Source organism: Tachysurus fulvidraco, chromosome 18 (assembly GCF_022655615.1).
Source record: "Tachysurus fulvidraco isolate hzauxx_2018 chromosome 18, HZAU_PFXX_2.0, whole genome shotgun sequence".
Taxonomy (NCBI): Eukaryota; Metazoa; Chordata; class Actinopteri; order Siluriformes; family Bagridae; genus Tachysurus; species Tachysurus fulvidraco.
The window spans coordinates 8,877,058-8,897,478 of record NC_062535.1 but is presented as its reverse complement, the minus strand read 5'-3'; the positions used below and the strand labels follow the sequence as shown (position 1 = coordinate 8,897,478).

Sequence of the window (20,421 nt, the reverse complement as noted above, 5' to 3'; positions counted from 1 at the left end):
TGGTCACTTCTGGAAACAAGATGGGACGACACCTGAGTCCAAGTTCAACATGTGTATGGACACAAACGCAGACCTGCAGCACCATCAAGAGGAGAAATTCAGATTCATGGGTTACGTAGGTTTACTCATTTCATTTTACAGACATAATTTGTATTTATAAATTGTATAAATATATAAAAATGTGGTCCTTCATAAATAAGAGAAATAATACTAAAAAAATGCATTATTTTGGTCATTTTTTGATGTACGCTTTTCACCCATTCTGCACATCTAAATTCTACAATTTCTAGCATAATATTTTGCCGCACTTGAATCTAAATTTAATTTCTGTAGTTATTTATGGAATAAAAACAGTATTTGGCAAGCTATTACAATTAAAATAATGAGTGATAGTACGGTGTGATGTGACAATTACCACACCAAAGCTTTTATCCCGTATATCACTACAATGTTTTTATTAAATAAATGAATTTTTATTCAAAGAACAACACGTCTCCGTTTTGTGGAATGTCTGTGAAACACTAACGAATGTCTATTTCCACTAACAGCAGCTTTATAGCAGCTATAAACAACATATAAAGTTAGAAAAAGTAAAGAAATAAAGTATTTCCCAAATATTCTGTTGCTATAGAAACAAGCGCCTAACGGCTGCCATAAAGAAGCGACACCTTGTGACCAATCACGTTGGAGAATTCCACAGCGCTGCGTTAATAGAGCGAAAACAGCGTTTGAATAGCACCGCCCACATTTTTCACGCCCCACGTGCGTCATCAACAGGCCCGGCGAGCATGCGCAGTGCAGTGCCGGATCTGAAGCGCGCATTCCTTGCCAGGATTCTCTAATGAATGGCACGATGGCCGCGTCGTCTGATAGGATCATGCTCGGCCCTCTTGTAGCAGCAATCGACCAGGGAACTAGCTCTACTCGGTTCTTGGTAAGTTGCAGTCCGATATATTTGTGGTTTATTGAAGTTAAGCTGTGTTTTTTCTTTTAAACCGAGAGTCCTGGGTGTCCTTGTTAGCATAGTGTAAGTACCGGAAATGCGGTGGAATCTAAAGTCCAGCTCATTCCTCTAGTGTCAAACAACCCACGTGTATGGAATTGTGGCTTCAAAATGGAGTAAATAAAACCCATAAGGTCAAGATCTCTTTATAATCACATATGAGTGAATAACGTGGTTAATGTCACCTCTGTTCCTAAATCACTTAGGGTTCAGAAAGTGTATTAAATCCTGCAGCAAAAGGTTTACATAACGCACCTCTATTAGGGGCTGAATAGCTGTCCATACTATTTTTTTTTTAAATTTAAATTCATTTGTTGAATTATTGTATGAATTATTTTCTGATCTATTGTCAACTCTTAAGTGGGACAAACAACTGGAATCAAATTCTTTGTACTTTAAACCTGATATAAATAAACCTGGCCAATAAACCTGATTCTGATTCTGATTAAATGAACTATGGGTGCTGTTTACAATGCAGCACAGCTCAGAACCTTTCCAGGGTTTAATATAGGGACATATTAAAAGAAGATCCTATAAACATTTTATGCAGCAGTATAAATCCTTCTCTGTCTGCGAGATAAATGATTATCTCGTTTAAACGTTGTGGTTATATTCAGTTACGCAATGACGCATGGGCATCAGGACGCACTTTACATGTCAATGAAGGCATTCATACTGAACGGAGCACTCGCACTGAACCGCCCACTGCTCCTGAGGTCCTTTAGCATCTTAAACTGCCAAGTCTGAGGCTCCTCACCATGTCTGCAGTTTTAGGCCTGTGTTGTGTATAAATGGTATAGAAGGGGAGTTAAAGTGAGGGTGATGGAACTCAGTGGTTGGTAAGGAGAGACTGGCATAACATTAAAATCACTGACCGACGACGTGAATAACATCGATTAAAGTGTCACAGAAGGCACCAGCAAGTGAACAGTGAATTCTGGAGGCAAGAAAAATGGACAAGGACCTGAAAGCTTTTGATACAGGTTAAATTGTGATGTCTAGACGATCGAGTCAGAGCTTCTCTATAACAGCAGGTCTTGTGAGGTGTTCCTGGTATGCAGCGGTTAGAGGCGGCCTGTTTTTCAAGATGGCACCAGGAAGCTGTTGGAGGCAATGTGATCTCTGGGAAGTGTTTTACTGAGAAGCCTCGTGTCCTGGATATTATGGCAGATCAGTGTGTATACGTATAGACACGTGATGTGTGAATATTTTTCTGAAAGCACCGCAATACCAAAATAAATTCTTATTCATGTGATGATCTGAGAAATCCATTCACATGGTGAGTTCAAACACCATCCATTATTAAAAAGATTTTGCCTGACATGAAAATGGTGTCTGCATGTAAGAGCTGTGTATAAAGCAGAAGCTCGTAGACTATAGAGGTCGTGACCTCATGTGGGTGGGTTAGCAGGATTAACAAATCAGGTCATCATAGAAACACCCATCTCTTAAGTTCATTTATAGTTCAAATAGAATATTACAAATATCAAATTCACTATCAGAACCTGATAGAGCTTTTTTTGCCAAGAATCCTTGTGCCCACATGGAATTTGTTTGTGTCATATGTTTCCAGTACACAGAGACACCAAGAACACAGACAATAATAAAGATAAAATACACATATGTAAATACAAATAGACAAAAAAAAATAAATAGATTGTATGTACACTTGTGCTGTAGATGGTAGAATGGGATGCTGGGATGTACTAGGATGGAGGTGATGATAGATAAATGTAAGGTTATTGCACATTGTTATTGTGTAATGGGGGGAACTTGAATGCCTTCATGCAGCCACATTCTGAAGTTGTAAAACCTTAAGCGTTAACTTTAACACCTTAATATTTATAGAGTTAACTCTTTTGTTACAAAATCTGTTACCCCATTTAAATAAAGTGGTTTCTAGTCACATTTTCCTCAGAAACTATACAAGCTGTGAAAGTGAGACTTGTGTATGAAGTATGTATGTATTTAGGTATTTATTTGATGTAGAATCTCCGTTTGTTCTATATGAAGAAATGAGAAAACAGACCCAATTTTTTCCATGCAGGTGTTCAATGCAAAAACTGCAGAGCTGCTTAGTCACCATCAAGTCGAGATTCAGCAAAGTTTCCCTAAAGAAGGGTGAGTACTCGCACACCAAGGATCACTATGTACAGCATCAATGCGGCTGGAAAACACAGCTGGATTGATGCAGTTAATAATGTTTTTGTGGCAGCGGTTGAGGTGTTGGACTATTGATCGGAAGGCCGTGAGTTTGAATCCCAGGGCCACCATTTTGCCTTAGTTTCTTACCTGTATAAATAAAATCAGTGTAAGTCGCTCTGGATAAGGGTGTCTGCAAATGAATGAATGTAAATTTGTTTTATTCATGCCTACTGATGACCCCTCCTCCTCAGTTATTAATAATAATCTAAATGCATTTTGAAATAAATAATCCACCTGCTGGTTGAAATTTTAGTTCATTTCAGAAGCCGCAGTTACATCAGTGAGTACGTTTATTCAATATCACATGATTTCCTCTCTGTAGCTGGGTGGAGGAGGACCCCAAAGAGATTCTGCGGTCTGTTTATGAGTGCATGGACCGAACCTGTGAGAAACTGACGCAGCTTAACATCGATATCTCCAACATCAAAGGTATTACTGTCATTCTTGTTGTTTAGTCACAGCTGTCTGAATGTGGATACTCTTTGGGCATATATTTTTATTTATTATAATTTAATAATAATTAAAAACATATATGAATTTTTAATGAATTTAATTTTTCTCCTCCAAATTCATTTGGTCACATGCACAATCATACATAGTACAACATGCAGGGAAATGCTTTACATGGCTTTACATTTCTTAGAAAATTTTTAAAAGTTTGTAGAAATACTTAGATATTGGACTGTTTTATGTCAATATTATACCGTGTTGCAACAAAAAGTGCTAAAAGTGCAAATAAAAAGCATCCCAATCCATCAGGTTGTCTAACTATCACAGATTTTGGGTTCTACTCAATTCCATCATAGGATTATTTTATTCATTTGTTTGTTTGTTTGTTTATTTGTTTATTTTGGTACGTCAACTTCAGTCAGATTTTATGATGTATTATAAACAAATAATAAAATCTGACTGTAGTTGCCATACGAAAATTAATAAACAAACAAACAAATAAATAATGTATATAGATAAAGATGTTTTTCCAGTCTGGAGCTTTACATGTAGTTAAGCTGCTCAGTAAGGTCGGCTATATTGCGTGGTCTGAGATGCTGTTCTGCTCAGCACGTTTGTAAAGAGTGCTTATTTATGTTACTGTAGAATTCTTTTAGTTCCAGCTAACAAGAAATATGTTCTTTGTTGGCTAGAATTTCTCATACCATGTCTGATAAATGTCAATAATACTGTATTGTTTTTAGCGAACTGTTAAATAGTCAAGCTTCCTGTGTTAGTTCTGTGTTTAGTTGATTGAGATGCTTTAAGTAATATTTTGCAATTAAGAAAAATGTTTCTGATAGTTACATACATTTTTTCTAAATAATATTTTAAAATGTATTTCTTATTGGAATATTAATTAGTTTTGCCCTAGTTATTATTATAAATTTTTTTTTATCCTCTTGTTTTTTTTTAAATTCATTAACGATCTCTTGTCATATCCGTTTAGCCGTCGGTGTAACCAATCAGCGAGAAACCACACTGGTCTGGGATAAGGAAACAGGCGAGCCACTCTACAATGCAGTCGGTAAGTGCGATTGTGCAATGAGAGCCATCGTTTATTAAAAAAATATTTACAAAAAAAAGCAGTTTTTGATTTGGAGCTGTACACTGATTCAATCCAGATGTTGTATTTGTGTAGTGTGGCTGGACCTGCGTACACAGTCCACTGTGGAGAGACTCATCAAAGACACACCAGGCAGGAACAAAAATCACCTGAAGGTAAGAACACCTCAGGAGTGATGGAGACATCAGTGTGACACACTGAACCCTCATCGGTATGAGCTGAGTGAATAGATGAAAGCACTGGACAGATCTAAGGAGCAAAGCACTGCCGCATCGTTCTTTTGATTAGAGATGAAGTCTCACTAGGCATTGTGGGTAATCTAGTACTTGGTAAAATTTGACCAGAATGTTAAAATTAGTTTCAACCAGAAAAGTCAGAACTAAAGACTGTATATTAATTCTGAACACTTGATACACAAGCCCTTGCTTTAATAAGCTCCATGTTTTCAAAAATAATTTCTATTCAGTGCTACTATTTAGTTGCTGTTAATTTTACTCACGTTGCTATAACTGACGGCCTAATATAGGAAACTAAAGTTATAGATTAAATCAGTATAATATTTGAGGAAGCGCAAAAAAAAAAACTTTCCCCATATTGATATGAAATCATTTTTATTATTTTCGTCTTACTTTATCACGTGAATCTGATTGCTGATTCATTTACATTTGACATTTGGCCGATGCTTTTATCCAGAGCTGCTTGCATTTCTCATTTATACAGCTGAGCAATTCAGGGTTAAGTGTCTTGCTCACTGGCCCTGGGATTCAAACTCATGACCTTATGAACAGTAGTGGATTCGGTAGCAGCCCTTTCAGTCAAATGCGTTCTTTCTTTCTTTCTTTTTTTTTTTTTTTAAAGCATCTTGGAATGTGTGGAACAGGGGTGTGGTTTATTTGCTTAACTTTTCACAAAGATCCGTATGATCTCGAATGATTTGAATGCAATTAAGAAAGTTGCTTGTTTAGAGAAACAAAACTACACCATGTAAATAAACTGAACTATGTTAAACAAATAAAGGAAACGACTAAGAATACATTAAAATAGCATGTTTACCTCATGGTTTAATAAGAGACGTTTGTCTATTGTTGACAACTATGTGACCAGTCAAGCCGGAAGGATCACACCTTTACAACACAAAGCATAAATACACACAAACCACCAGTCTGAATCATTGACTTCTTAGTTCATCATCCAACAATCAGCAGGTTTATTTCATTTTAATAAAAGGATGATTGAGATGATTAAGAATGTCTGTGTGTTCTGTAACATCTTTATCCCATGTTGTTCTTTTACATACTCTGTTCTGATTGGTCAGAAGAGTTTGATGTTCTGCTACACGACACATCGCAGGTTTACAATAATGCGCTTGTTCTGATACATTTGTCTACATCCACTAATACACACAATACAAAACATCGAATTGCTGAAACGTACAGAGTTTAACGTTTATGTGGGAGGAGTTTTCAGTGTCTAGTTTTCCACCATTGGAGAGTCTTTCACATTTTCACCTTCCATGTTCTGGATTACATGATGAGCAGAGGTTTGTTAAGACGGAGAAGAAAAGGAGTGATTAATGAAAATATGATCATATAGAGGGAATAAATCAGTCTGTAACCTGTTATTGTCGGAAACCATCAGCACACTATTTAATGATGGATTACTTTCCTATAACAGCATTCATTATGGTAATCCATTGCAGGTTTCACGAAGCACTGAAAACGTCTTAAATTGGGACCATTTTTATATCATACAGTTTTACTTAAATCTTAAAAAAAATATTTCCTTGTAAGCCAACAAAATGAGAACCTGAGACTACTGACAGTTTTTTATTTATTTATTTATTTATTTTAAATAAAAAATAAATACATAATTTTTTATAAATCATTTTTCAGTTTCTGTTCATCTCTTTACTGCTCCTTCAGGTAGATTATTCATTTTGTATATTTATAAATATTATATATATAATATAATATTATACATTTTCCGCTCCTTGAAAGAAAACACAGACAGAATGAGCAGACGCTTCTTCCCGCAGCTTCAACCCTCCATTCAGAGTTTAAACCAGGATCTAGTACTGGACCTCTACCTCCATCTTCACCACATCTTTTTTTTTGCACTACGACACTTTAATTATGGACTTGCACAGTGCCACTTTATACCACACCATACTGCACATGGACACTTTAAGGACAATCACAAACACTATACGCATTTATGTATATACATATATTTTTCACATATATTTTCATAATATTTATTTAGTTTATCCTTTTTATTTATCAAACCTCTTTTTGGTTTTATTTTTATCCTTAATTCCATTCCTTTTATGCTTGAATACCAGACAGACGTAAAAAGCATGTGTATGTGACAAACACAATTTGATTTTGATTTGATATATTTATTATATAGTCAGTAGTCTCTAAACCTTTTGAAGTATCGTTTTTTTTTCCCAGCAGTTTCTTTACAAATGCCTAAGATTTCTTCACATTACTGTACACTATAACTCCTAGCGGAACCACAGAAAAGTGCATATTTTTTCCTCTTCACTCTTTTACAGCACAAGACTGGCCTTCCCATCAGCACGTACTTCAGTGCGGTGAAGCTGCGCTGGTTAATGGACAATGTAGAGGAAGTGCACAAGGCCGTGCTTTCACACACAGCTATGTTCGGGACCGTCGACTCTTGGTTGATATGGGTGAGTGATCTAGATGTTGATGCAGAAGAATCAATGGTCAATTAATAAAAACAATTAACTAAATAATATTAAATACATTTATAGGTTTCAGGCTTTTTTTTTTTCGGGATTCTTGGATGTTTTTTTTTTTTTTTTTACACATTGGATTTGTCTGTTGTGGCCTGAATCTGAGTGTATTTGTGCAGCATTTTGGGCTGCTTTCAGACACCATTGATTTGATCAGTCCCCAGTGCATTTCGTTCATCTTACATCATCTCAAACACACACGAACACCAGATCTCCATTTTTATTCTTTGTTATTTTGCTGCTATTATGCACAGTAAGACATCTCACCTCCTCTGTAACCATAAATGTTCTCCGGCCACTCATGCTCGTGTGTGTCGTGGAAACTAATGTCGTCATCATCATCAGCTAAAACACACATGCGGGTCACTTTACTTCCTGAACAAGGTGAGACCTGAGTACGAGTTGAGCCCACACTCATGGGAATCACGGCACAGTCTCAGTGCAACCGAACTCGTACCACCTCCTACAGGTAGTCTCGGGTTTGGTACCACGCTGTGCTTCATGCAGTTTTTCTCTGTTTCAGAATAAACTGTAGCGTGAAAGTCTCCTGAGTCGATTCTGTGCCATAGCTTAAATTTCACTCGCATTATAAATCATGACTAATGTAAACCTTTGGCCTGAAACACTTGTTTTATGTTTTTCGTTATATCAGTAGGTCTCTAGCTGTCCATCACAGTCACAATGCTCGCTATGTTTCAGTGCCTAACTGGTGGAAAGAAGGGAGGTGTCCATGTTACAGACGTAACCAATGCAAGCAGGACCATGCTCTTCAACATACACACATTGGACTGGGATCCAGATCTCTGCACGTAAGACACACACACACACACACACACAGCTTGTACTTCTGCTTCACAACAATGTGAAGTATTTTCACAGCTTAATGGTTCATTAAACTGAAATGTGTTTTGTTCCAGCTATTTTGGGATCCCAATGGAAATTCTGCCAAAAGTGAGGAGTTCTTCAGAGATCTACGGTTTAATGGTAAGCTCAGTGGGACAGCTTGGTGACATTTTATGTTGTGCAGAAGTATTTGCCCCTTACAACATTACATTCCCACTTTGTGTGGTGTTACATCCAGGAATTGAAAACAACTTCTCTGGAGTCACATATTAGATATGATGGATGAGTCAATACAGTGAATCCCAATGAAATAAATACATTTTCAGTTCATTACAGGTTGTAGGGTGGTGAATAAGGGGGTGAATACTTAAGCAACTGTGTATAATTCATTTGTGGGGTTTTTTTTTTTTTTTTACAAAAACAAGGAAAATAGAAAATAGGGGTTTTAATTATCTTTATTTTTTTAAATATGAACTTACTATTTTATTTTTTTTTCACTAATATTATTTTATTTTATTTATTTACATTTTATACGTCACAATCCAACCTTTCTGTCTTCATCTCTTTGGGCTTTCTGATAGAAAATCAGTTCTAGTCTGGTGAGTAGGTCTTGACTGATATTATTGATTGTCATTTCTGGGGAAAAACAAGTCTCTTTTCCCTTCCCCTGGTTGGCTTTGGTGTCCCTTTTTAGCCCATTCCATCTAGCGGTGCATTTCCAACATGAAACCTACATAGAGTTGATTTTCTAAGCAAAACTCAGTTACAGTAGTTCTAATAATCTGACTATACTAAACACATCACTTTCTTTATCCCATTAAAAATAATACTGGTACATTTCTGGTCAAAGTGGTTGGTTCCTTGCGAAAACATTTTCAGTAGAACCTGTGTACATTTATTTGTATGATTTTAAAAAAATAAACATTATCACATCAACACAACAAAACTCAATTTCCCGGTTGGCAGGAAATGGCTCACCTGTAAGAAATTTCCATCCGTGACATAATATGGTGGGCTTAAAGCTTACAGTCGCACACATTCCCTGTTTGAAAGCAATGAGGAGAATTACAATATCAATTCTTATATAAAATACAAACTTTTGGATGATCGGTGTAACTTTAATTTCGTCTTCTGGAAAACGTATAAATATCTACGGAAAGCCAGTACTAATGAGAAAATAAGATCTTTTTTTTTTGGGGGGGGGGGGAACCCAACCCCTTTTATTTTTTTTAAATATTAAGATTTTGCAGATGCTCCAAGATGTGTAAAAGCTTACGAGCTTAAATGTACCGGTACAGCTCCTCACTGCTAGCAGGCTCAGGTGATTTTATTTTATTTCGTGGACTGGTTGTTGGAAATGTACTGGGTGAAATTTCTTGGTTACACGGCACACTGGCTGGATGCCATGAGCTGACCTCACCTGCTATTAGCCACTAAATTGAGAGTTTTCTTTCCAAACAGCACTTGCGGATTTTGTTGCTTCTTCAAGGGCACTTTCTGACCCGGTGACCATGCTGTGGATTTCTCCTTCATGTTTTTGCATGCTCACTTCATTTTAAATAGAAAAGTAAACAGGGAGCTGGCTGACATGGCATGCTTTAATCACCGATGTTAATTTGATTGACAGTGGAGTCACTTTGAGATGAGCCTGAAAGTTTACTCATCATGTCATTTGTCTCGTTCATTTTTTTCCTTTTGGTTTTTACAGAAATCTGGTCCACTGACTGGCGTTCCAATATCAGGGGTAACCTCTTGCAAATTCTTATTTCTTATTATACAGAACTTATTTTACTGTAGATTTTGTGTGAGTAACTATGTAACATCAAACTGAAGTGCGTGTGTCCTCTAATTGAAGTGTTTAGGGGACCAATCTGCCGCTCTCGTGGGACAGATGTGCTTTCAGGACGGCCAGGCCAAAAACACGTACGTCTCATTTTTTGTCTCGAACACATTGCTGCTTTAGGAATTGGTAGCTCGGGTAGTTATGGTTAATCCCTTTACCATCAATTGCTCAGATGTGTAAAAGAGATAAATGTATGTTTATGTGGATAAGGGGCGTTGACTAAAATAGCGTAAATATCATTGGTGACAGCGACGGACGCATATATTATCGAATCGTATGCTTTTTAAGAGCAGTGTAGGTGTGGAAAGGAGGTTTAGAAAAACCTGAGAATAACTTCACTACATGCTGTTCACTATATGGAAACATTAACGACGGGGTGCGGTCATCTTGTTACAGTACATTCCCAGGAAGCCAAATGTATTACCAGCAGAACCCCAGGTTCATGTACATAAATATGTAGAATATAGAAAATGGAAAAATACATTGTGTGTGTAATATATATATATATAGGTTATATATAATGTTACTATTGGTAACATACAGGTTTTTATATATATATATATATAAACCTGTATGTTACCAATAGAAACATTATTTTCCACTTATTTCAAGGTTATTATTATTATTATTTCAAAACCCCAACTTATTTATTTATTAAAATAAAATACATTTTTAAATGAAATTTAAAAAAAACTTTGTCCTTATTTTCATAGATATATTACACCTTGCTTGTTTGCTACCAAACCATGGAGGGATAAGACAAATTATTCTGAGACTAACAGTGATGTTTTGTTTGAGCATTTTTTTAACAAAATTACAGTATCCTCCACCCTGACTCATATCTCTCTTTTTTCAGTTACGGGACTGGCTGCTTCTTGCTCAGAAACACAGGAAGAAAGGTATTCTTCATTCCTCATTCATTGCTATCTTTAGATTATTATATGTATGTGTATATTTGTATGTGTGTGTTTTATCTAAGCTCATATTCTTACATTGTTCCATAGCCGGTGATGTCAGATCATGGCCTCTTAACAACAGTAGCGTATAAACTAGGCCGAGACAAGCCAGCCTGCTATGCATTAGAGGTAACATTCTTCATCGATGCACATCTCTTATTACATCTTTAATGCGTTCTTGATGCATGAATTCAACAGTAGCCTTCATTCATCATCATACATACATGATTGCTGACCTGTAAATCCTCTCTTCAGGGTTCAGTCGCTATAGCAGGTGCGGTGGTGCGCTGGTTGAAAGACAATCTTGGGATTATAGAAAGTTCCACAGAGCTCGGTGAGTTCATCAGCAGGTGAAAGCAAAATGGATAGATAGAAACTGGCCACACTAGGTAGTACAGTAGTAAAACCCTTTTTATTAGTACACTGGTGTACCAGTTTGTCTGAGGAATGTATATTGTGAGAGATTTGTGCACACAAGTGTTGCACAGGTTTAACACAAGCCCTGTCGTTAGTGTTAACAAAATTTCCTTCTCAACAGAGAACCTGGCCGCCAGTGTCGGCACATCGTATGGCTGCTACTTTGTCCCTGCATTTTCGGGTCTCTACGCCCCCTACTGGGAACCAAGTGCTAGAGGGCAAGTTTGATGTTTTTTTTTGTGGTTTTTGACACTGGTTTTAAAGTCGTTTAAAGACTTAATTACAGAATCATTTGATAATAGAATCTAAATCCTAATATGCATAATCCTTCGTCGTTTAAGCATGAAAAACAATTGGAGCTTGTTTTATTTATATGTGTGTGTGTGTGTGTGTATATAATAAAGAGAATATATATATATATATATATATATATAAAGAATATAAAGATTAAAATAATACAGAAAATTCAAGATTAATATTAGACATTTTTAAATGTTTTTTTTAAAGTTGTTTTAATGTAAATAAAAATGTTGACTCTTGTTTTTGGTTTTCTTTCTCCGAACAGAATCATCTGCGGTTTAACTCAGTTCACAAACAAGAGTCATTTGGCCTTTGCTGCTCTTGAAGCAGTCTGCTTTCAGACACGTGAGGTATCGTCCATGAGTGCAAACATCATCCTGTTGTTTTTGTGATCATGAGTCATTCAGTAATTTTAGTCACAAATAAGAGAAAACCCTGTGATTCGAATCAGTAAAATGACTCGTGATTCATATCCATGGTTCAGATCCTGGATGCGATGAATCAGGACAGTGGGATTCCTCTGACTCAGCTGCAGGTGGATGGAGGCATGACCTCGAACCAACTGCTCATGCAGCTCCAGGCTGATATTCTCTGCATTCCAGTAGGTAAGTTATGTAACTCAAGGCTCCTTGGTGAGTTTCTGTTTCACAGTAGACTTTGAAACTGTGTAAAAGCCTCTGCTTCAGGGGGTTTCAAATTCCAGATGAATGAGCTTATTATTAAGCCTTAATAGCAGTAAAAGAAAAAATGGCCTCAGGCTGTCTAATAGTGAGAGATAAGATAACAGGGGATGTAATTGACTCATCATCTGTTGCATTTGTATGATAGTGTGACATCATCTATGATTATTTCACCTGTTTTCATCTTCAGTATATACATTTTTTTCAACTCAATTTTCTAACCGCATCTGTGTGTGTTCTCAGTTAAGCCGTCCATGCCGGAGACCACCGCGCTCGGAGCAGCCATGGCAGCAGGAGCAGCAGAGGGCGTCGGTGTGTGGAGTTTGAATCCCGAAGACTTCACCGATGTCACTTCTGAGAAATTTGAACCTCAGATCAATCCAGAGGGTAAAATTGCTTCAGCCATGATAACAGCAATAACAATTCAGCTGTTTATTATATCTCTACATTTATAATGGTTCATACTGTTAGCTATAACTAGTGACTTTAGTGTTTGTTAAAATGTTTTTGCTTTGACAAAAGCCTTTATTATAGAAAGATAGATATAGTTTAGAAATCTCTGGTGTTTTATCTCTTTTTCAAATAGAGAGCGAGTTCCGCTATGCTCGCTGGAAGAAAGCAGTCCAAAGAGCCATGAACTGGGAGACTACAGAGCCAGTCAACAACGGAAATGGTTCGTGCCTCAAACTTTGTGCTCCATTTTTATTCCAAATCCAACAAAAAAAACCAAGAGGAGGAATTCTGCGCTAAACTGATTCATACAGTAACAGGATCTAAACAGTAACTGATTCATAACAGTAACAGGCATTTTACAGTCTCTCCAGGATTTCTCAGAGTTTTTTGAAGCTCTTACGGCTTGTTTTTCCTCTCCCTTTTTAAAAAAAATGTATTTATTTTATTTTGATCAAACTTTGCAAGACAACTTGCAGAGTTTTTTCTCATGGAAAACTGCACAATTTATAAAATTACAAGCACAGGACTCTTCTTTTAAACTCCTACCCCCAAAGATACATAAGTACCGTAATTTCTGGACTATTGAGCGCACCTGAATATAAGCCTCACCCACTGAATTTTCAAAAAAATTATTGTTTTGAACATATTTTGGCACATGTCTATAAGCCACAGGTGCCTACAGGTGCATTGAAACAAATTAACTTTACACAGGCTTGTAACAAAAATAAATAGGCTTTAACGAAACACGGCTTGTACCAAAAAATACAAAATTAGCAGTAAACAGTAGCCTACCAAGAAAGTCATTGGTCACCATCTTCCTCCTATAAGGCAAGAAGTAGGACCCGTGTTAATATAGGATCAGCTTTCCAGCGCTGGAGAGAACTGAAGGAGCGGGAAGTTGGCGCATATTCACAGATTGGAGTTTCCCGAGTCAATAACTCCTGAACTAAACGCTGTTACTACACAAATAACACCTCTTTTCTGTCGTAGTAATGTAGAGAGGCAGCTACAACCGCATTCTACTTCTTGCCTTATCATAAGCCCTTCTTTGCTTTCTTTATTTGTTTTTATCCTCCATGTCAATGTTAAAACCGCTTCCTGCTAATGTCACACATGCGCACTGAACACTCTCTCCGCTACATATTAACAAGACCTGCCCCTTTCTGCTCATTGGCTATACGTTTGTTTTGATTTTTAGTTTGTGGTCCCATTTTCTGAAGCATTCCTCAAACATCGGAGACCCTGCCTTTAATCCGTTTGGCAATTTCATCGGTCTAATAAAAGCTTCATGCCAACAAAAAAATCCATATATTAACCATTAAATCCATTGTTTAAGCCGCAAGGTTCAAAGCGTGGGAAAAAAGTTGCGGCTTATAGTCCGGAAAATACAGTATTTATTTTCTGTGATCGCTTTACTCCTGTTCAACACACATGAGTGCTTTGGCATAAATCTGCAGTTATTTTTGAAAAATAGCAAACTTCACCAAATATGGTAAAGTTTGCTTTATTATGCAATTTAAATAAAGCACATTTTTGTGTTGCAAATTCAAAACATCCTGGAGGGACTGACTTTAGATAACCTGCATGGGAATCCTTTAAAATCACACGTCTCATTAATTTCTTATTAATTCCAGTAATGTGGTAAATGTTTCTGGTAAATCCTATCGACAATGAAACATTTATTGTTCTATAAATCATAATTATATATTTGAGAAACACCACCTAATTTTCAGTAAAATTTCAACATCAAAAGTTTTTAGAATGAAATAACCTTTAGAAAATTCCAGCCATGTTGCTTAACCCAATCAGATCAGTCGCTGCTTACATGTCTCCTTTCCCTTTCTCTGATATTGCATGAAATGGACCATCTCCAGAGGAATCTAATATCTTCAGTAGTGTTCCCCTGGGCTTTTACATTCTGGGTAGTATGTTTATGTTGATTGGAGCAAAATACATTACAGGTCAGTGTATTTTTAACACTGAGAATGAACACTCCTTTATGCATGCATGTTGCCCTTATGCTGCACGGGACTGGAGCCATAACTCGGAATTTCCGGACATCCGACTATCTCCTTAATCCAAATTTCAGCACATGGCGTAGCTTACTTTGTAGATTAAATAGTTGCATATTCAGCCCAACTCCTTTAAATATAATCAGCTATAACATTAAAACCAGCTGTCAAGTAATTAAGTATTAAGAAGCAAGTGAAACGTCGCTTTCACTGAATTGGTGTGTTCGAAGCAGGAAAAATGGGCAAGCGTAAGGATCTGAGTGACTTTGACAAGATAAAGCAGGTCGTGTGGGGTTTTCTACCTCAATATTCCTGAAGACCAAAAGCTTTCCTTCATACTAATGCTATTCCCTAATGGCAGAGGAATCTTTCAGCAGGATAAGGTTCCCTGCTTGGGTGGAGGAACATGATAGAGTTCCTCAAAGGTGTGCACTTGAACTCCAAATTGAAAATCTCAATCCGATCAAGCGTCTGTGGGACAAACTGGACAAACTAATCCAATACATGGAGTGTCCATGTCCGGAGTTGCAGGATCTGTGGATAATGACGTTGCCAGATGCCACAGAACATCGTCACAGGTTCATGTTTTGAAGGGTCCGAGCTGCTATTAGGCAGGTGGTGTTAATGTTATAGCTGATGTGTTTACACGATACTGTAAGCTGCTAGCTTCAGCATCAGTAATTTACTCTGTAGCTTAAGCAGACGGAGGTCGGATAAAGGCATAATTCCGAGTTCTGATGTCTCGATTCCGACTTGAGTCAACGCAGCATTAAATGTGTACTGTGTGTACTGCGATTTAAATGTATTATCGATTTCTGATGACAGAAATTACAATTCAGAGGTCTACTGTTACAAACCTTTGTGAAGCATAAGCTCAAGGATAATGTACATAAGGCTACACGAGACCTACTCAAGCCCTTCATGAGAGCTTTCAGTGACTTTTTAGCAGGATGTACCTCTATTAAATTGTACTCATTGTGCATTAGAGCCTACTAAGTGTCTCTGGTCTGATGAGCTACATTCAGCTAAATAATTGACTTTTATTAGCATGTGATTGGTCTAGCCAGAACTGAGGATCTGTTACGGAAGCCATGGTTTATATTCCCAGTTGTCATGAATGGTGTAAATGTCATGTAGCCTTATAAACACTATAAGAAAAGTCTAACTAAAATTCGTCATGTATCGTTACAAAATACTTTACCAATTATAATTTAGAATCCAATGGATTTGTCAGTTGAATTTGCCATGGTGCAAAAAAAAAAAAAAAAAAAAAATTATATGTAAATCCTCAATCATCTCAAGTTAGAAAATCTGTAACACTGTGTGGCTTGTTATTCCTTGAATCTTACATAGTACTGCTTCTCCTGATATTTGTTTTAAAATATCTATCTTGCTTTTTTTTTTTTTTTTACACCTCTTGACCGCTTTCCTTCGCACATCATTCTTCTAAAGCACTGCTTTTCTCATTCTTCGACTTGACTGTTTGTTATTTTCGGCTTCCTCTTGAAAAGCTGCTGTTCTTATTTAAAAAGTCTTGCATACAACTTTGTATTTTATTTACTTTTGGAACAAACATTATTTTTTCATTATTTCTTTAAACAGGATTCAAGTAGACTTCATGCCTCCTCTTCGATCTTTAGTAACGAGGGAAAATAAAGCAGGATTCAAGGTACGTCGTCTGGTGTCCGGTCATTATAATGTCGTTCCCCACTGGACATTCCAGCTACAGCTGCTATGATTGCATCTTCAGTGAATGTCAGAGAACTGATTTATCTCTCTGACTTGAAAATGATGAAAGAAGTTTTTAACTTTTGGTACCTGGTTGCTGTAGCTTGAGTTGAAAGCTGGTGAATGAAACTATTTCTATAAAGAAGACTCTATGATTTTCTGAAATTGCACAGCACTGTTGTACAGCTGGCTGCGTTTACACCTTAATCTTACCCAAGATGTTGGCTTATGACTCACTGATGATCTTTATGGAGATGATTACCGTTACCACATGTACCTCTGTGTGTTTGCTGGAATGTGTTGTAAATTTGAACAATTTGTAATTTTCATGTCGTATTTATTAACATTTTAGTCTAAATTTCATCGTCATATCATGCTTTAGAAGGTGCCAATAGTTTTTCTGAATATATCTGAGGAACGGTGCAACATACAAGAGCACTTGGGTACAAATAATGGCATGCACTGTATCAGTACTGTGAACGATTTTACCTTCATAGGGTTCCTTATGGCTGTTGAACAAAACTGTGCATTACTTTATCGTTACTGTAAAATACCCAACCCAAAATACCCTGGACCCCGTGGGTATAAAAACTCAAGTTCAAGTTTTCAAGTTCCTTCAAACTTTTCGAAAACGCTAGAATGTAGAAAGACTTCTTTATGGTGATTTATATTTTAGATATATATTACATTTATGGTGATTTATATTTTCATTTCTTGTAATACAGAGATGTCTCTGACCTAGAGACTGTGCTTTCCCATAATGCACTGTGCACATACATCACTTTTAGCGCTGAGAATATTGACTCGGCAAGGAGATTTTCAGAAATAACATTTTAAGACATTGTGTAATAAAATAATCTAACCTTAGTTACGTCATCTGTACCATATAGTTAAAGGTCATGTTCGTTTTTTTTTTTTTTTTTTTTTTTTTTTAATAATTACATTCATGTTCGCTCACTATGAACTTGACTTCCATTAAATTAAAAAAAAAATAACGTTATCATCTTTGTGATGAACTATGTGACACAAACTCAAAGCTCCTTCCAAAACGAATGCCATTTGTGCCTCTACAAAATTCAGTTATTTATGTTCATAGGATTTCTTAAGCTCTTTGTGAAAACTGATAGAAACCTACATTGACTTTTATAAAGGATTATTGTACCTGGTGTGAGTTGCTATAAAGGCAGCTGTTGTTTCAGACAACTGAAGTATTTCAGACGTACTTTTGTTTGCCAAAAGTAACAGGAAAACAACAGACTGGCAAAAATGGATCAATACTCACCGATCAGTCATAATGTTAAAACTACTGACAGGTGAAGTGAATAACATTGATTAGCTTGTTGCAATGCCACCTCTGAAATAGTGGGATATATTAGGCAGCATGTGAACAGTTAGTTTCTTAAAAGTTCATTTGTCGAAAGCAGGAAAATTGGGCAAGTGGACGTATCTGAGTGACTTTAGTGATCTGAGTAAATTAAGATGGCCAGTCAGAGCTGCTTCAGAACAGCAAGTTTTATAGAGTGTTCTCAGTATGCAGTGATTAGTACAAAACACAACTGATCCAAGGAAGGATCATCAACAGGGATGAAGAGATGGCACCAGGATGCACTATGTGAAGAAGGCAAGCCCAGTTAAGGCAGAGTGATGCTCTGGGTAATGTTCTTCTGGGAAACCTGGAGTACTGGCATTCACAGGGCGGTTACTTTAAAATGTACCATCTATATAAACTGCTACCCTGCAGAGATTGTTTAGGAATGGTTTGAGAAACGACTGAAGAGTTCAGTGTGTTGACTTGTCCTCCAAATTCCCTCAATCTCATTGAGCATCTATTGCATGGGCTGGACAAACTAGTCTGATATACAGAGCGTCCACTTAACTTATAGCACTTAAAGGATCTGATGCTAACATTAAGGTGCCAGATACTACAGCACACCTTCAGAGTGGAACAAGAATTAAATGTGTACAAAGAAAAATTTTGAGTCCCGATGACATTACAGCTGTCCATGGGAAAGATGACATACTCACTTTTAGGCAATCATGAGTGTGTTTGAAGTCATATGTATGCAGAAGAGAGTAGAAAGCATTTTCCTCTGTGTCTGTTTAAAGCAGCAGTTTGGAAAGGTTTGCTGCTATCCGTTATCTCAGAGAATGCATGTGTTCACCCTCCTTTTCTGGTAGCTGTTGTGGGTGAGACTTTACACAGAAAGTGAAATAACACAATCTTGTGTGTGTTTTGTGTAATTACGTTGTGTCAAATTAACACAAAATTGACAAAAGTCTTTTATAAAGTAGGGTTATGTCAGTGGTCATAAAGTGCTTATATAGATTTCCTTTAAATTATGAGGACTGTTCTTAAGTGAAGTGTAAGCATTTTTTTTTCTTTTGTATTTAGTAATTGACTGTATTAATTGTGCCATTGAATTTTCAGATCACTGCTAATTTTTGGAGTATAGAGTTAAGCAATAGTGCTTAAGGTCATTTTAATTTATATTTTTTGATTTTCTTTATTGAAGTCAAAAGCCAATGAACTTAATACGAGTATATTAGAATTCATAATGCTTTGCACATGTTTTATACAGAACCAAACAATTCGTGTCCCCAACATTTTTTTTTTTTGTAGATTTTTAAAAGGGACTTTTTAGACATTTGTGTGTTTAACAAAAATGTGTAATATATAAATGCGAATTTTTATTTATTGTTTTTTTGTGTACTTGAATTGACCCATAAACTGTTATAGCACATACCAGTAGCCAGTGTTACTGAACTATGGACTATGGTCTATGAACACAATGGTCTATGGACTATGAACACAATGCACTAGCTATAACAACCTGCTCTACACAGGTATCACAGGTGAGGCTATTTCAAATTTCTGAAATTAATGATCCGTTGAGTGAGTGTCATATCACTATATACTAAAATATGCATAAATAAATTCAATTAATAAAAATAAACAAGATTTAAGACATTAACCTTCAAAGACGTGCTACATGGAAGTGCAAAGTACAGGACTTGAGTGACTTTTTTAAGGTTTTTTTTTTTCCTTTGCAATAGTTTTTGTTGTATGTTTATTTTATTTTCTCCATTATACATTTTGCTTGAAATTCCCTCAAATGTACACATTAGATTTTGCTGCGCATTAAAACTGCTGTAAATATTCCGTTGTTTTGGTGTCTCTTTATATCCAGCTTTTTGGTTAATTGATATCCTGCTAGAATTAGTTTAGTATCAGTTGCTTAGGAATATATATATATTTCATAGAGATATTTTATATTGAGGAAGTAGTGAAAATAAATGCAGATTGTAGACATACACTTTTGCTCTTGTATATACTTTAATATTTTGTCTAAATAATGAGTCATAATAATAATTAGTAAACATTTTAATAAATATGTTAACCACATGGCTAAAAGTCAAAATGTACATTTTAGTATCTTGGTGTTCCTGATTATTTCATTTTGAATCGTTCGGTTTATTTTTTTTAAATGACTCCGATTCACTGACTCGTAAGCACTCACTAAGTGCTTTATTATTCTATTATTATTACTAATTTTAATAATAGGTAAATCCTCCCTTTGCTCTGAAACCAGCCTGAATTCTTAGTGGCATAGATTCCACATTTCGTTGAGATACTGGTTCATGTTTGCGTTCATCGATGATGAATC

At 36.3% G+C, this 20,421-nt stretch overlaps 1 protein-coding gene across 3 annotated transcripts; it reads left to right on the top strand.

Moving 5' to 3' along the window:
* Positions 1-19,916, top strand: gk (glycerol kinase). Of its 3 annotated transcripts, XM_027156114.2 has the most exons (22): positions 1-115; positions 778-934; positions 3,051-3,124; positions 3,531-3,637; positions 4,647-4,724; positions 4,839-4,918; positions 7,321-7,458; positions 8,224-8,333; positions 8,442-8,508; positions 8,949-8,966; positions 10,076-10,111; positions 10,223-10,290; positions 11,067-11,109; positions 11,215-11,295; positions 11,422-11,500; positions 11,705-11,801; positions 12,149-12,233; positions 12,368-12,488; positions 12,807-12,950; positions 13,150-13,236; positions 14,891-14,977; positions 16,631-19,916. In XM_027156114.2, the coding sequence occupies exons 1-22, from the start codon at positions 21-23 to the stop codon at positions 16,639-16,641; spliced, it is 1,863 nt and encodes a 620-aa protein (XP_027011915.2). In that variant the 5' UTR covers positions 1-20; the 3' UTR covers positions 16,642-19,916. The 3 variants fall into 3 exon arrangements, with proteins under 3 accessions (XP_027011915.2, XP_027011916.2, XP_027011917.2); XM_027156115.2 differs by lacking the exon at positions 8,949-8,966; XM_027156116.2 differs by lacking the exon at positions 14,891-14,977.
* Positions 19,917-20,421: the final 505 nt, after the last annotated feature.

Coding starts and splice junctions, on each gene's coding strand:
- gk (XM_027156114.2), top strand. CDS start 21: ATGGGACGACACCTGAGTCCAAGTTCAACATGTGTATGGACACAAACG. Junction 3,638..4,646: donor CGATATCTCCAACATCAAAG/GTATTACTGTCA, acceptor ATATCCGTTTAG/CCGTCGGTGTAACCAATCAG. Junction 10,291..11,066: donor GACGGCCAGGCCAAAAACAC/GTACGTCTCATT, acceptor CTCTTTTTTCAG/TTACGGGACTGGCTGCTTCT.